Genomic DNA, 17072 nt, shown 5'->3' on the forward strand with positions numbered 1-17072 from the left:
TAAACACATTCTCCACTTAACACACGTTAAACACATCCTCCACTTAACACACGTTAAACACATCCTCCACTTAACACACGTTAAACACATCCTCCACTTAACACACGTTAAACACATCCTCCACTTAACACACGTTAAACACATCCTCCACTTAACACACGTTAAACACATTCTCCACTTAACACACGTTAAACACATTCTCCACTTAACACACGTTAAACACATCCTCCACTTAACACACGTTAAACACATCCTCCACTTAACACACGTTAAACACATCCTCCACTTAACACACGTTAAACACATCCTCCACTTAACACACGTTAAACACATCCTCCACTTAACACACGTTAAACACATTCTCCACTTAACACACGTTAAACACATCCTCCACTTAACACACGTTAAACACATCCTCCACTTAACACACGTTAAACACATCCTCCACTTAACACACGTTAAACACATTCTCCACTTAACACACGTTAAACACATCCTCCACTTAACACACGTTAAACACATTCTCCACTTAACACACGTTAAACACATTCTCCACTTAACACACGTTAAACACATCCTCCACTTAACACACGTTAAACACATCCTCCACTTAACACACGTTAAACACATCCTCCACTTAACACACGTTAAACACATCCTCCACTTAACACACGTTAAACACATCCTCCACTTAACACACGTTAAACACATCCTCCACTTAACACACGTTAAACACATCCTCCACTTAACACACGTTAAACACATCCTCCACTTAACACACGTTAAACACATCCTCCACTTAACACACGTTAAACACATCCTCCACTTAACACACGTTAAACACATCCTCCACTTAACACACGTTAAACACATCCTCCACTTAACACACGTTAAACACATCCTCCACTTAACACACGTTAAACACATCCTCCACTTAACACACGTTAAACACATTCTCCACTTAACACACGTTAAACACATGCTCCACTTAACACACGTTAAACACATTCTCCACTTAACACACGTTAAACACATCCTCCACTTAACACACGTTAAACACATTCTCCACTTAACACACGTTAAACACATCCTCCACTTAACACACGTTAAACACATCCTCCACTTAACACACGTTAAACACATCCTCCACTTAACACACGTTAAACACATTCTCCACTTAACACACGTTAAACACATCCTCCACTTAACACACGTTAAACACATTCTCCACTTAACACACGTTAAACACATCCTCCACTTAACACACGTTAAACACATTCTCCACTTAACACACGTTAAACACATCCTCCACTTAACACACGTTAAACACATCCTCCACTTAACACACGTTAAACACATCCTCCACTTAACACACGTTAAACACATTCTCCACTTAACACACGTTAAACACATTCTCCACTTAACACACGTTAAACACATCCTCCACTTAACACACGTTAAACACATCCTCCACTTAACACACGTTAAACACATCCTCCACTTAACACACGTTAAACACATCCTCCACTTAACACACGTTAAACACATCCTCCACTTAACACACGTTAAACACATTCTCCACTTAACACACGTTAAACACATCCTCCACTTAACACACGTTAAACACATCCTCCACTTAACACACGTTAAACACATCCTCCACTTAACACACGTTAAACACATCCTCCACTTAACACACGTTAAACACATTCTCCACTTAACACACGTTAAACACGTCCTCCACTTAACACACGTTAAACACATCCTCCACTTAACACACGTTAAACACATCCTCCACTTAACACACGTTAAACACATCCTCCACTTAACACACGTTAAACACATCCTCCACTTAACACACGTTAAACACATCCTCCACTTAACACACGTTAAACACGTCCTCCACTTAACACACGTTAAACACGTCCTCCACTTAACACACGTTAAACACATCCTCCACTTAACACACGTTAAACACATCCTCCACTTAACACACGTTAAACACATTCTCCACTTAACACACGTTAAACACATCCTCCACTTAACACACGTTAAACACATCCTCCACTTAACACACGTTAAACACATCCTCCACTTAACACACATTAAACACATCCTCCACTTAACACACATTAAACACATCCTCCACTTAACACACGTTAAACACATCCTCCACTTGTCGGGGTAAAGTTCACGCGGTGATATGTACGTGCATATCTACGTGCAGATGAGCCGGAGAGGATTGAGTGCAAGAATGCGTTCTATAAAGGATTGAGTGCAACAATGCATTCTATAATCACTCAATGCACCTGACGTGCCAGGTGTTCCTCGAAGGATTATGTAGGCCTGCCAATAATTCAGAGAATGCCGTTACTGCACGTACAGAACGCAGGTACAGTAGGCCTCTCGTACTGTACGTGCAGAGACCAGGGTTAGGCTTATGTGGAGGGTGGGGTGAGACGAGCATATGGATCATCACACCTCACACTTTGCCATGACTACAAGGTGTGGTCATACACCTCTTTTTTTTTCAGTTTCTGTTAAAAGATGCGTCCTTTGAAGACTCCACTTTCATATTCAGTCGGGAGGATTTACGTGCCTCTGTGGGTTGAGAAATGACGAGACCGTTTCAAAACCCATTGGATGAACTCAAAATGCCATGCTGGTCAATCTGAAAAGGAAAATTCTGACTATTTCGACCATGCAAGGTTTCACCCGACAGCTGCGATATCCAATATTCTGGGTGTCATTTTTGGCATGTGTGCTTGAATTGATGCTTGAATCATGTTTAAATATGAACCTTTCTTGCTCATGATTCAAATGTATAACACGCCTCGTTCAATTGACTGTAAGCAGATATAGATCATTGGAGTAAAGTGAATTTTATGACGAGGCTGTCCCCCCCCCCCCCCCTCCCCCCCCTCAGCCATTTTACTTTGCAGTGAATGTAGCCTCACCCTGTCCCTCTTTGCCCCCACCTGCATCTGCAGTGAGAGCCTGATTTGGTACGGCCCGCGCCCATTGAGGCTTTTCTGCCACGGAGCGTTTCATTCTTAACACGGGGGGACGTTTTAAAAATAACCAGGGATTCTGATCTCTCTGTTCACTTTTGACTTTGTGCTACTCTCTCACTCTCTCTCTCACTCCCCTCTCTCACTTATCCACCCCCCCCGCCCACACACACACACACACACACACACACACACTCTGTCTCTTCCCCCTTCACTTGTTCGTTTGCTTCGCTCCAGTTCTATTTTTAGCCGCCCCTAGGATCCCTCCTCAACCCCCCTTCTTTCCCCCGCTCCATGTACGTCATCACTCCCTCCTCTCTGCACCCCCCACTCTCTCTCTCTCTCTCTCTCTGTCTCTCTCTCTGTCTCTCTTTCTCTCGTCTGTCTCTCTATCTTGTCTGTCTCTCTGTCTCTCTCTCTCTCTGTGTCTCTTGTCTCTCTCTCTCTGACTCTTTCGTCTGTCTCTCTATCTTGTCTGTCTCTCTCTCTCTCTCTCTCTCTGTGTCTCTTGTCTCTCTCTGTCTCTTGTCTCTCTCTGTCTCTCTCTCTCTCTCTTGTCTGTCTCTCTGTGTCTCTCTTTCTCTCGTCTGTCTCTCTATCTTGTCTGTCTCTCTCTCTGTCTCTCTCTCTCTGTGTCTCTCGTCTCTCTCTGTCTCTCTCTTGTCTCTGTCTCTCTGTGTCTCTCTTTCTCTCATCTGTCTCTCTATCTTGTCTGTCTCTCTGTCTCTCTCTCTCGTCTCTCTCTGTCTCTCTCTTGTCTCTGTCTCTCTGTGTCTCTCTTTCTCTCGTCTGTCTCTCTATCTTGTCTCTCTCTCTCTCTCTCTCTGTCTCTTGTCTCTCTCTGTCTCTCTCTCTCGTCTCTCTCTTGTCTCTGTCTCTCTGTGTCTCTCTTTCTCTCGTCTGTCTCTCTATCTTGTCTGTCTCTCTTTCTCTCATCTGTCTCTCTATCTTGTCTGTCTCTCTCTCTGTCTCTCTCTCTCTGTGTCTCTTGGCTCTCTCTTGTCTCTGTCTCTCTTTCTCTCGTCTGTCTCTCCATCTTGTCTGTCTCTCTCTCTGTCTCTTGTCTCTCTCTGTCTCTCTCTCTCATCTCTCTCTGTCTCTCTCTTGTCTCTGTCTCTCTCTTTTTCTGCTCACCAGCTCTCTGCCAGAGAATGTCCTCTATCTCTATTAATCTTTCATCAAGCCAGGCTGATGATAATATTCGTGTGTGTGTGTGTGTGTGTGTCCACAAATTCTACCCCCCCCCTTTGGTGTTAGTATTGTCTGTTGTCTCTGCCTCCCCATGTTTTTTTCTCTTTCTTTGGCCCCTCCCTCTTCCTGTCTATCCATTGTCCCTCTCCATCAGTCTTTCTGAGCAGTGAAGCTTTAAAAATAGCCCTGCTGGCCTGACAAGGTGAGGATGTCTCTGAACACGAGGAGCGGCCTGGTTACCATGTTCTGCCTGTGTGCCTGCCTCTGTCAAATCTGCTCTGCTCTGCTTTGACTCATCTGCTCTGCTCCTCTTGGACCAGCGCTGGTTGGTCCAAGACCACCAGGGGTCCTTGAGGAGGTTCCAGGGGGGTCCCCAGCAAATCGAATTGTTAAACTCCCCCATTATATAATTTACATAAGATTAGAAGATACAATGTTACACAATGTTAGAAGAATGACTGTTTTAATCATAGTTTAACTGTCTTTGCCGACAACAGATAGTCATACAATAGACTACTTGCACAACTCCACTACTTCCTGAAATGAGTAGGGCATCTTGGTTTCCTGTCCTACACTATTGGATGAACTGATTCATGTCAGGTGTGACTGACTGCTGCAGTCACAACAACAGTGATCAGGTACACCTGACATGAATCAGTTCATCCAATAGTGTAGGACAGGAAACCAAGATGCCCTACTCATTTCAGGAAGTAGTGGAGTTGTGCAAGTAGTCTATTCTGGACACAATCATATCTCACAATAAAATGTTGTGGTTCTGAGAGACAAATAGGGGTCCATAGAGAACGCCCACAAAATGTTAAACGGCTGGTGCGCGAGTGGGGTAAAACCGCCCATATATCTCATGGGCTGACTCACCAAAAGACGGTGCTGCGGCTCTAAACTACAGGTTTGGGGGTTCTAGAGCAGAACACAAGACGTCTGCTCAGATGTGCGTTTACTGCGGTGGTTAAATCCCCGATCGTGTCTGCCTGGGCTGGGCTATCAGCTAAATTCTAACTTTGCTGAATGGATAGAACGGGGGAATTTACCCCACCCTGACCCTGCCCCCAGGCTAACCCAGTGTCTATTGTGGGCGTTCCTAGAGCCTGGGCGTTCCCAGACATGCGGACTGTCTCTATACCCCCAATATGTAATCAATTAGGGGTCCTTGATATGAAAAGGGTTTGAGAATCACAGATCTATAAGCTCCAGATGGCAGACGCTGATGTAGAATCACAGATATATAAGCTACAGACACTGATGTAGAATCACAGATCTATAAGCTACAGACAGTGATGTAGAATCACAGATCTATAAGCTACAGACACTGATGTAGAATCACAGATCTATAAGCTACAGACACTGATGTAGCATCACAGATCTATAAGCTACAGTGATGTAGAATCACAGATCTAAGCTAGATGCTGATGTAGAATCACAGATCTATAAGCTACAGACAGTGATGTAGAATCACAGATCTATAAGCTACAGACAGTGATGTAGAATCACAGATCTAAGCTACAGACACTGATGTAGAATCACAGATCTATAAGCTACAGACAGTGATGTAGAATCACAGATCTATAAGCTACAGACAGTGATGTAGAATCACAGATCTAAGCTACAGACACTGATTTAGAATCACAGCTCTAAGCTAGATGCTGGTGTAAAATCACAGATCTATAAGCTCCAGACACTGATGTAAAATCACAGCTCTAAGCTACAGACACTGATGTAAAATCACAGCTCTATAAGTTACAGACACTGATGTAGAATCACAGCTCTAAAGCTACAGAAGAAAAGACATGAGATTTTTATATTTTTTACGTGTGCAGCATTTACTTTTTTTTCATATGACTACAAACGCACATGTTCTGTAAAATGGTTATTGTTTTACAGTCGTCATCTGGTTTCAGTGGGTGTTTAGGGCTTTGTGAGTCATGTAACTGTCTTGTTCTCTGTTCTACTTTATACCATCTTATCTCTGCATCTATACTGTACAATATATGTCCCATCTATTGTCTTTGTTCTAGCTTAATCGTATTCCTCTCTATGCTATGCTATCCTATGCTATCATTATTTCGTTTCTATACCATCTTGGCTTGTATTATTATATGCATCTCAGGTCCAGTCCAAATTGAAGCATACCCTTGGTAGCCTACAGGCAGAATGGAGCTACAGTTAGTTATTAGACTGATGGAGAGGCTATTGTCATTGACCGCGGTCGAGATTAAATGTTTTCTTATTGTAAACACGTTAAATGTTTTCTTACGGTGGTAAATACAGTAGTGTTGTCAGGTGTGTCCGCTGTTGGGTTTGTCTATTGCCTGTGTGTGTGTGTGTGTGTGTGACAGTCAGACATACTGTACATGGTGCAAAGATAACAGTAACTGTACATTATATAGAGTATGTGCCAGACTTCTGTCAAGCAGTTCAGTCATCTGTCAAATAATCAGTCTGTCTAGCATGACTGGCCGATGACATGATTGCTGACGCAGTGTGACTATTGGCCGTTTTAGCAGGCATAGGGTCAGTTTTCTGTCCATTCAAAATGTATTGTGAACTGCTGTTGGCTGTTAACAGAGTTAATTCTCAGTGAATATAAATGTGCTGCAGATTCTTGTTAGTTCTGGGGAATCCAACATCGCTGAACTGGTTGAAGAGAGGTCGACTTGACCCCAGCGTGGTGTGAGAGTGAACCGAGAGAGAAGAACCTATACTGACCTCTGACCTCTTCTCCTTCTTTTTGTCTCTCCAGTTGTGACGGGAGCCACAGACGGGATCGGGAAGTCCTATGCGGAGGAGGTGAGGCTCCTGGAACTCCTTGTTTATATGTCATTTCCTGTAGGGAAAAGCGGTGGCTCCTCCTACACACACGGTGTCGGCTCATAGGCCACTGTAGGCGAGAGCTCTTACAGGCCCATGAACATGACAAAGGGTGACCTCGCACACACGTGCACGCGCCACGTACACTTCACCACAGGCTTACTGAGGAGAGTTCATACCGAGCTAACGAGCACATGTTGGATAGGGAGCTAACGAGCACATGTTGGATAGGGGGCGGGGCTACCCTGCCACGTGCAGGTTTAGTTGCTTGTCAACATTTCTCACATCCCAAAGCCAAGTTAACCACTATCTAATACAGGGGTGGGCCACTATTTTTCATGGGGGGCCACATGAGAAACCCAGATTGTTGCCGGGGGCCGAACAAATATTGTCATGCCGTAACCCATGGATGGGCAACTTTGATGATAGAGAGGGCCACAAAAAAATCCTCGCTACCAGATTTTGCAGAGGGCTGAACGGCGCCAGTGCGAAAAATTTGGGGCATTTGAAGCCAGGTTTAGAGGAATAACTCATTTTTAATTAACAGTTGTGATGTCATTATTCAGTCTTAACCACCAATATTTGATCCTTTTCTCACTCACTCCTATGTCACCACTTGCTCTCCCTGCAGGGCTTGAAATTAACTTTTTTGACCACCTGCCAATATGGCTGCTAGATTTTAAAGTTACCAGCCAATTAGAATTTCCACTAGCTGAAATGTTTTTCTTGAAATAAACCAGAATATGAGTGGGTTAATTTAAGCATAAGTATCAGTAAGTGGCCCGGGATTCTCAAAGCCTGTGTTGAGGGTCACACAAGAACAAAAATGCACTCTTGAAGCTAAATAAATCCAAAACAACGAGTTAATTATTTAAATGTTTACTTCAATGTGGAACAGTCATTTCGATAAAAAAAAAAAAGCTGAAATACAGCCCTCTTACACATGGCGCCAAAAGCTCAACCAACCAAGTTCAACTTTTCTTCCATGCATTGCGATTAAATCATTGCATGTCCCATAGAAGTGACAAGGGAATTGTGTGTGTGTGTGTGTGTGTGTGTGTGTGTGTGTGTGTGTGCGCACACGCGCGCTTGTGTGTGTGTGCATTGCCATAGATCATGAAGAGTGTCCTGTTGGCACTAACTGAGACTGTATATTTGTTTGGCAAATTTAGCTAAATACAATTCTGATGTCAGGGAAGTAAGCAATCAAAAGTAAGCAATCAAAACTGGAGAGTGAAACACAAACTGTCTCGTAAACACCAGCTCCATCCAGAGCTTTGGCCTCTCTTCTCCCTTTGGTATGAAGTCAAGTTGGGAAACACGAGTGGTGCTGTGACACCATGTCACACCAGGTTTACTGACTTCACTTCTGGGTAATGAAGTCTTTTCCCCCAAAGAGTCGCCTCTTGCTGCCATTTAGGGGCACCAGTGTGTGTGTGTGATGCCTTGCACAGCTTTAGGCGGTGGGGTTAAACTTTGTGTGCGTTTCCCTCCAGCTGACCCGGGGTTAAACTTTGTGTGTTTCTCTCCAGCTGACCCGGGGTTAAACTTTGTGTGCGTTTCCCTCCAGCTGACCCGGAGTTAAACTTTGTGTGTTTCTCTCCAGCTGACCCGGAGTTAAACTTTGTGTGTTTCTCTCCAGCTGACCCGGAGTTAAACTTTGTGTGTTTCTCTCCAGCTGGCCGGGGGTTAAACTTTGTGTGCATTTCCCTCCAGCTGACCCGGGGTTAAACTTTGTGTGTTTCTCTCCAGCTGACCCGGGGTTAAACTTTGTGTGCATTTTCCTCCAGCTGACCCGGAGTTAAACTTTGTGTGTTTCTCTCCAGCTGGCCCGGAGTTAAACTTTGTGTGTTTCTCTCCAGCTGACCCGGAGTTAAACTTTGTGTGTTTCTCTCCAGCTGACCCGGAGTTAAACTTTGTGTGTTTCTCTCCAGCTGGCCTGGGGTTAAAACTTTGTGTGTTTCCCTCCAGCTGACCCGGAGTTAAACTTTGTGTGTTTCTCTCCAGCTGGCCTGGGGTTAAACTTTGTGTGCATTTCCCTCCAGCTGGCCGGGGGTTAAACTTTGTGTGTTTCTCTCTATCTGGCCCGGGGTTAAACTTTGTGTGTGTTTCCCTCCAGCTGACCCGGGGTTAAACTTTGTGTGTGTGTTTCTCTCCAGCTGACCTGGGGTTAAACTTTGTGTGTGTTTCCCTCCAGCTGGCCCGGGGTTAAACTTTGTGTGTGTGTTTCTCTCCAGCTGACCCGGGGTTAAACTTTGTGTGTGTGTTTCCCTCCAGCTGACCTGGGGTTAAACTTTGTGTGTGTGTTTCTCTCCAGCTGACCTGGGGTTAAACTTTGTGTGTGTGTTTCTCTCCAGCTGACCTGGGGTTAAACTTTGTGTGTGTGTTTCTCTCCAGCTGACCCGGGGTTAAACTTTGTGTGTGTTTCTCTCCAGCTGACCCGGGGTTAAACTTTGTGTGTGTGTTTCTCTCCAGCTGACCCGGGGTTAAACTTTGTGTGTTTCTCTCCAGCTGACCCGGGGTTAAACTTTGTGTGTTTCCCTCCAGCTGGCCCGGGGTTAAACTTTGTGTGTGTGTTTCTCTCCAGCTGACCCGGGGTTAAACTTTGTGTGTGTGTTTCCCTCCAGCTGGCCCGGCGAGGATTTGCCATGATGCTGATCAGTCGCTCGCAGGACAAGCTGGATGACGTGGCCAGGTCACTCGGTGAGTGTGTGTGTGTGTGTGTGTGTACGCACATGAGTGTGTGTGTGTGTGTGTGTGTGTGCACCATCATGGAAACCTATTTGGGGTTGAGTGCACAATGAGTGGGCTGATAAGGATGTGTGTATGGGCAGGCAGTGACGTGCGGCCTCCCACCCTCCGCTACAGGGTTTCCCAGGCCACCATGAGAGGGCAGATCCTCAACATAAGGAATTTGAACAGTTTACAAAACTAAGGACTTACTCGCCTTTTGTTAAAGTATACTGTTCTATTTTGAGCATCAGTCATTTTGTGACTGAAATCTCATTTTGAATGAGAACATCATTCATTCATTTCAGTTTTTGCCGATTCAAATTCATCCTCCCAATCCCTTCCTCCACTCTCCATTGTCTCCTGTTGTCTTCAGTGGGTCTGTGTGAATGCTGGCTGTCCTGGTTCACTTCCTCCAATCCAGTATACTTTACTGCCTGTCTGTACCTGGCATGTACGAGGAAACAAACGTGTGGATCTTTTTGTTCTTGTATCTAGTGGAAAAGGACTGGTACATGAACAAAGGATCGGGATTCAAGTTTCAAGTCTGGACAAAAAGTAGTCATCAATGAGACTTCACGTCCTTTCTGGCCCCTCTCCAGGTTTTGAACAGAGACTGAATGGCGAGTCCCTGTTCAAATAATAATGCCCTCTCTCTCTCCCCCCCGTCTGTCTCTGACGTCGTCTCCCGCAGCGCAATTTCCCCTGTCGTGCTTCAGGTCCACAGAGGGGGCTGATGGGTAGTCACGAGCGAGCGGGGTGCGGCGTGCCCAAACCCTGGCACTCCTCCCTCACGATTAGCCCCCCTCCTATTGCTGTTTGACCGGGCAAAGCCACTTAGCCCCCCAGCTATTCCCTTCACTACCACCTGCTTTGAGAGTCCACATTTTGCACCTCTCTCATTATGCAGCCGCCACATTTCAATGTTTCCTGATCGCACCGACCTGGCAACTTTGTTCCTTATTCTTTTGCCGTCATTATCTCTCTCATCGCCTTTTTATATATATTTTTTTTTATTTGAAATTGACTCTTGGGGTCGTGAGGGCTAAAAATAGCCTCACGAATTTGGATGTAGATTTCAGAGAGGTTTCGACACATAACCACCCCCCCCCCCACACACACACACTCACACACACTCAGGTTCCCCCCTTTCTTTTATCTAGCATATACTACACACATACTGACACGCAGCTAAGGCACATTTTCCTCTTATAAACTCCCTCTGCTCTGCCACCCATCAGCTAAACGAGTCTTTGGACAATAAATTCTAATTGCAGCAGGCGCGTCGAACATGACGCGAGCGAGCAGAGGGGCGGGGGGCAGATTTCTCCGCTTGTTTGTTGGTGCACAGCGCCCTCTGCAGCATGAGTTGGACAGTGAACGTGGGTTTCATGCTCCATTCACTCGGAGGTATCCAGTGTGTGGAAACAGGACTGCTCTGTCGTCGGGCCATGTGATGAGCTTTTCTGCACAGTGACACATGAATGCATGGTATGACTGCATGGTATGGCTGCATGGTATGACTGCATGGTATGGCTGCGTGCCGTGCAGGCATGATCGCTCGCTAACACGCCTGATCTTCAACGCACATCCTCCTTTGCCTTGATATTTTTTTGTCACAGTCTCAATGTATATTTTAATTTCTACAATTCAAAATAACACTTTTTGTTTACTGCCCTGTATAGAAATCTCTGTACTAGTACAGAGAAAATATATGAATATTCACTATTTTAGTGTATTCATTAAAGCACTCTCTCTCTCTCTCTCTCTCCCTCCCTCCACAGAGGCGCAGTATAACATCGAGACCAAGACCATTGCAGCGGACTTTGGCCGGGCGGACATCTACCCCAAGATTGAGGCGGGGCTGGCCGGGCTGGAGGTCGGCGTTCTTGGTAAGAGTCGCTTTCCTGTGGCTTACGCCTCCCAATGGCAGGACAGCATATGGGACATGCCAACCTATGGAACTTGTAGTCAGGAAGTAGCTCTCTACCCAGTTCAGTGACAACTCGCAGGCACAGTTTGCACTTGTGACATATTTTCACTTTTTGTCTCATGTGTAATAAACGTACGTGAATCTGTCTTAGTGGCATTGAGGCAGTGAAACGTATATCAACAACTTGCACAGAACATAGCGACACAAATGTCCTGCTATGTAAATGGGCAGTGACATGTGATGCAAGTTATGAGTGTTATAGGACTTAAACTAAATTCCTATTACTGTAGCGTACAAAATGCTTCTACGGACAGAGTAGTTTGTACAGACAGAGTAGTTGTAGAGACAGAGTAGTTTGTACAGACAGAGTAGTTGTAGGGACAGAGTAGTTTGTACAGACAGAGTAGTTGTAGGGACAGAGTAGTTTGTAGAGACAAAGTAGTTTGTGCAGACAGAGTAGTTTGTACAGAGTAGTTTGTAGGGACAGAGTTGTCTGTACAAACTGCTCTGTACAGGCAACTCTGTCCCTACAAACTACTCTGTACAAACTACTCTGTCTCTACAACTACTGTCTGTACAAACTACTCTGTCTCTACAACTACTGTCTGTACAAACTACTCTGTCCCTACAACTACTCTGTACAAACTACTCTGTCTGTACAAACTACTCTGTACAAACTACTCTGTCTCTACAACTACTGTCTGTACAAACTACTCTGTCTCTACAACTACTGTCTGTACAAACTACTCTGTCCCTACAACTACTCTGTCTCTACAAACTACTCTGTCTGTACAAACTACTCTGTCTCTACAAACTACTCTGTCTGTACAAACTACTCTGTCTCTACAAACTACTCTGTCTGTACAAACTACTCTGTCTCTACAAACTACTCTGTCTGTACAAACTACTCTGTCCCTACAACTACTCTGTCTCTACAAACTACTCTGTCTGTACAAACTACTCTGTCTGTACAAACTACTCTGTCCCTACAACTACTCTGTCTGTACAAGGAAAGAAAGTAGGAATGTGAGATGGTGTGAATATTCCCTCCATGAACAGGTCTATGCTTCAGCTGTTAGTGACTGTCCATTGGCCAGTTTTGTTTGTGTTGATCTGGAGGCTGATGCTTTGAGCTGAGTTCGTTTTGAGTTTGCGCTCAAGAACTGAAGTGAAACGTACGTCTCTGTGTTCTGTGTTTTACCTGGCTGCAAGGCAAATTCCCCCTCAGGGACAATAAAGTTGGAAGTTGAAAGGAATGCATTTTTCCTCTTCTTCAGGCTGACATTCTTTCTGGAAGTTTGCCTCCGAGGCTGATATTATCCAGACTGGACCGACTGGCTTTAAAAACGTGTCTGCTGTGTGTTCTTCACGGAGAAGTTAAAACTATCTTGTGTAAAATGTCAGTAGGCCTAACCCTAGAATCTGAGCTGAAGTGTTCTTCTGGTGGAGAGTCCACAGCACACTGTACTTTTTTAGTTGAACATTTCAGGAACTCTTTGTCCTTTTTTTATGATACCAAGATGTGCTTCCCTCGTCATACCGTGTCATAAATGCCTGTTTCTATCTTGCTGGCTTTTGCTGCCACCTAGTGGTAGAAGAAACATCACCCACTTTGACCCCCCAGCATCAGGTAATCTTAAAACAGTGCTTTTTCTTTGTCTTCAACAGTGAACAATGTTGGATGTTCTTACCCCTGGCCAGAGTACTATCTCAATATTCCTGATCTGGACAATGTGAGTTTGTTTTTCCTGTTTGCTGTTTTATCCACACATGGAAATTCTGTCTCAGAGGGAAAAAAATGGCTTTGGAAAAATGATGAGTTTACCATTTAAATGGGTGCTTTTCTCTGTTCAATGCTCTACAGTTAGTAGTCTTTATTGCAATTCTAGCAACCCAAACAACAGTTTGCTTGAATATCTTGGCTGTTAGAACTGCTAAGTATCCATGACCACAGAATCTTATGCATGGTCCATGTGAATGTTTCTCTTACTTACTTTCTATACGTTTCAGTTCATCACAAATATGATCAACGTCAACATGACCTCAGTAGCTCAGGTATGTTTGTCACGCTGAACAACTCTGCACTCTTCTTCTAATCAATATTCGTACAGGAGGAAATATGTACAGTATGTGCGTATATAGAATGTTTTTGTTCCCATCCTCCTCCTCCTCTTCTGCTGTTTCTGCCATGCTACCTGCTCCTCCTCCTCCTCTTCTGCTGTTTCTGCCATGCTACCTGCTCCTCCTCCTCCTCCTCCTTCTGCTGTTTCTGCCATGCTACCTGCTCCTCCTCCCCCTTCTGCTGTTTCTGCCATGCTACCTGCTCCTCCTCCTCCTTCTGCTGTTTCTGCCATGCTACCTGCTCCTCCTCCTCCTCTTCTGCTGTTTCTGCCATGCTACCTGCTCCTCCTCCTCCTCTTCTGCTGTTTCTGCCATGCTACCTGCTCCTCCTCCTCCTCCTCCTTCTGCTGTTTCTGCCATGCTACCTGCTCCTCCTCCTCCTCTTCTGCTGTTTCTGCCATGCTACCTGCTCCTCCTCCTCCTCTTCTGCTGTTTCTGCCATGCTACCTGCTCCTCCTCCTCCTCCTCCTTCTGCTGTTTCTGCCATGCTACCTGCTCCTCCTCCTCCTCCTCCTCTTCTGCTGTTTCTGCCATGCTACCTGCTCCTCCTTCTCCTCCTCTTCTGCTGTTTCTGCCATGCTACCTGCTCCTCCTCCTCCTCCTCCTCCTCCTCTTCTGCTGTTTCTGCCATGCTACCTGCTCCTCCTCCTCCTCCTCCTTCTGCTGTTTCTGCCATGCTACCTGCTCCTCCTCCTCCTCCTCCTCTTCTGCTGTTTCTGCCATGCTACCTGCTCCTCCTTCTCCTCCTCTTCTGCTGTTTCTGCCATGCTACCTGCTCCTCCTCCTCCTCCTCCTCTTCTGCTGTTTCTGCCATGCTACCTGCTCCTCCTCCTCCTCCTCTTCTGCTGTTTCTGCCATGCTACCTGCTCCTCCTCCTCCTCCTTCTGCTGTTTCTGCCATGCTACCTGCTCCTCCTCCTCCTCTTCTGCTGTTTTTGCCATGCTACCTGCTCCTCCTCCTCCTCCTCTTCTGCTGTTTCTGCCATGCTACCTGCTCCTCCTCTTCTGCTGTTTCTGCCATGCTACCTGCTCCTCCTCTTCTGCTGTTTCTGCCATGCTACCTGCTCCTCCTTCTCTTCTTCTGCCATGCTACCTGCTCCTCCTCTTCTGCTGTTTCTGCCATGCTACCTGCAATCTCTCAGTTGTTCCCAAAGCAACGGTGGACTACACCAACGCTGTCTGTATTCGCCACCCACACATCTCTCTCTCTTTCTCTCTCTCTCCTACTTTCAGTCTCTTTAAAAAAAATGTCACAGTCTCTTCTCACCCCGTGCATCCAGCGCCCTCTGTCTTTCATGACAGTGTAGTCTGTAGACTTGTGTCACCTTCCGTGTGACAGTTGTTGCATGTTAACTGAAGTTCTGTTGTTTCTCCTCCAGATGACCCGCCTGGTGCTGCCCAGAATGGTTGATAGGTGAGTTAAATGACTACAGGCAAATATTGGTGTTGTGAATGAGAGATTATGGCACAGCGGTTTGAGGGATACCAAAATGAAAACTGAGAGCCTTTGCTTATCCAAGACCATTATCTGGAAGGTTACACTTTGTAAAGAACATTATCTGGAAGGTTACACTTTGTAAAGGTGACTCTTATCTGGGATGTTACACTTAGTAAAGACCATTATCTGGGAGGTTACACTTTGTAAAGGTGACTCTTATCTGGGATGTTACACTTAGTAAAGAACATTATCTGGGAGGTTACACTTTGTAAAGGTGACTCTTATATGGGATGTTACACTTAGTAAAGAACATTATCTGGGAGGTTACACTTTGTAAAGGTGACTCTTATATGGGATGTTACACTTAGTAAAGGACATTATCTGGGAGGTTACACTTTGTAAAGGTGACTCTTATCTGGGATGTTACACTTTGTAAAGGACATTATCTGGGAGGTTACACTTTGTAAAGGTGACTCTTATCTGGGATGTTACACTTAGTAAAGAACATTATCTGGGAGGTTACACTTTGTAAAGGTGACTCTTATCTGGGATGTTACACTTTGTAAAGGACATTATCTGGGAGGTTACACATTGTAAAGAACATTATCTGGGAGGTTACACTTTGTAAAGAACATTATCTTGGAGGTTACACTTTGTAAAGAACATTATCTGGGAGGTTACACTTTGTAAAGAACATTATCTGGGAGGTTACACTTTGTAAAGGACATTATCTGGGAGGTTACACTTTGTAAAGGACATTATCTGGGAGGTTACACATTGTAAAGAACATTATCTTGGAGGTTACACTTTGTAAAGAACATTATCTGGGAGGTTACACATTGTAAAGAACATTATCTTGGAGGTTACACCTTGTACAGGACATTATCTGGGAGGTTACACTTTGTAAAGAACATTATCTGGGAGGTTACACTTTGTCAAGGTGGCTCTTATTTTGGGGGTAAAAAAAATAAGAAAGAAAACCTCAAGCCTTTTCATCACTGCATCCCTCTCTCCCTCTCCTCCTTTGTTCGCAATGCTGACAAGCTTTCAATTCACACAAAGTGCTCTGCCCTCCCGATTGGCTGCACTGTTCCCATGTGACTCTCGCTGGCCAATAGCAGCGCAGGCACATTTGGTGCCGTGTGAGGCTGGAGCGTCGCTCCACTACATCACTGCAGCAACAGGCTGCCATGGCAACGCACACGGCCAGCACCACTATCACACTGTGTGGGTGTGTGTGTGTGTGTGTGTTAGGGGGGGGGGGGCATTACTCTGTGTGTATTTGTCAGTGTAGTGAATGTGTATACACAGGTTTCACACTGTGTGTGTGTGTGTGTGTGTGTGTGTGTGTGTGTGTGTTAGGGGGGGGGGGGCATTACTCTGTGTGTATTTGTCAGTGTAGTGAATGTGTATACACAGGTTTCACACTGTGTGTGTGTGTGTGTTAGGGGGGGGGGGCATTACTCTGTGTGTATTTGTCAGTGTAGTGAATGTGTATACACAGGTTTCACACTGTGTGGGTGTGTGTGTGTGTGTGTGTGTGTTAGGGGGGGGGGGGGGGGGCATTACTCTGTGTGTATTTGTCAGTGTAGTGAATGTGTATACACAGGTTTGTGTGTGTGTTTGTGTGTGTTGGGGGGGGGGGCATTACTCTGTGTGTATTTGTCAGTGTAGTGAATGTGTATACACAGGTTTGTGTGTGTGTGTGTGTGTGTGTGTGTGTGTGTTGGGGGGGGGGGGGCATAACTCTGTGTGTATTTGTCAGTGTAGTGAATGTGTATACACAGGTTTGTGTGTGTGTGTGTGTGTGTGTGTGTGTGTGT

At 45.3% G+C, this 17072-nt stretch overlaps 1 protein-coding gene across 1 annotated transcript in view; it reads left to right on the forward strand.

Annotated features, from left to right (window-relative positions):
- LOC310771440 (very-long-chain 3-oxoacyl-CoA reductase-A-like) overlaps nt 1–15229 on the forward strand; it is a gene marked incomplete at its 3' end in the record, with an annotated part of 35726 nt that extends 20497 nt beyond the window's left edge. The window contains exons 2-7 of the mRNA XM_083664052.1: nt 6961–7007; nt 9656–9731; nt 11543–11650; nt 13360–13424; nt 13702–13746; nt 15191–15229. Of these exons, the coding sequence (XP_083520178.1) occupies nt 6961–7007; nt 9656–9731; nt 11543–11650; nt 13360–13424; nt 13702–13746; nt 15191–15229 (380 nt within the window). The remainder of the gene's footprint in view (nt 1–6960; nt 7008–9655; nt 9732–11542; nt 11651–13359; nt 13425–13701; nt 13747–15190) is intronic.
- Nucleotides 15230–17072: the final 1843 nt, after the last annotated feature.

Source organism: Poromitra crassiceps (genome assembly GCF_964638095.1).
Source record: "Poromitra crassiceps genome assembly, contig: HAP1_SCAFFOLD_650, whole genome shotgun sequence".
Taxonomy (NCBI): domain Eukaryota; kingdom Metazoa; phylum Chordata; class Actinopteri; order Beryciformes; family Melamphaidae; genus Poromitra; species Poromitra crassiceps.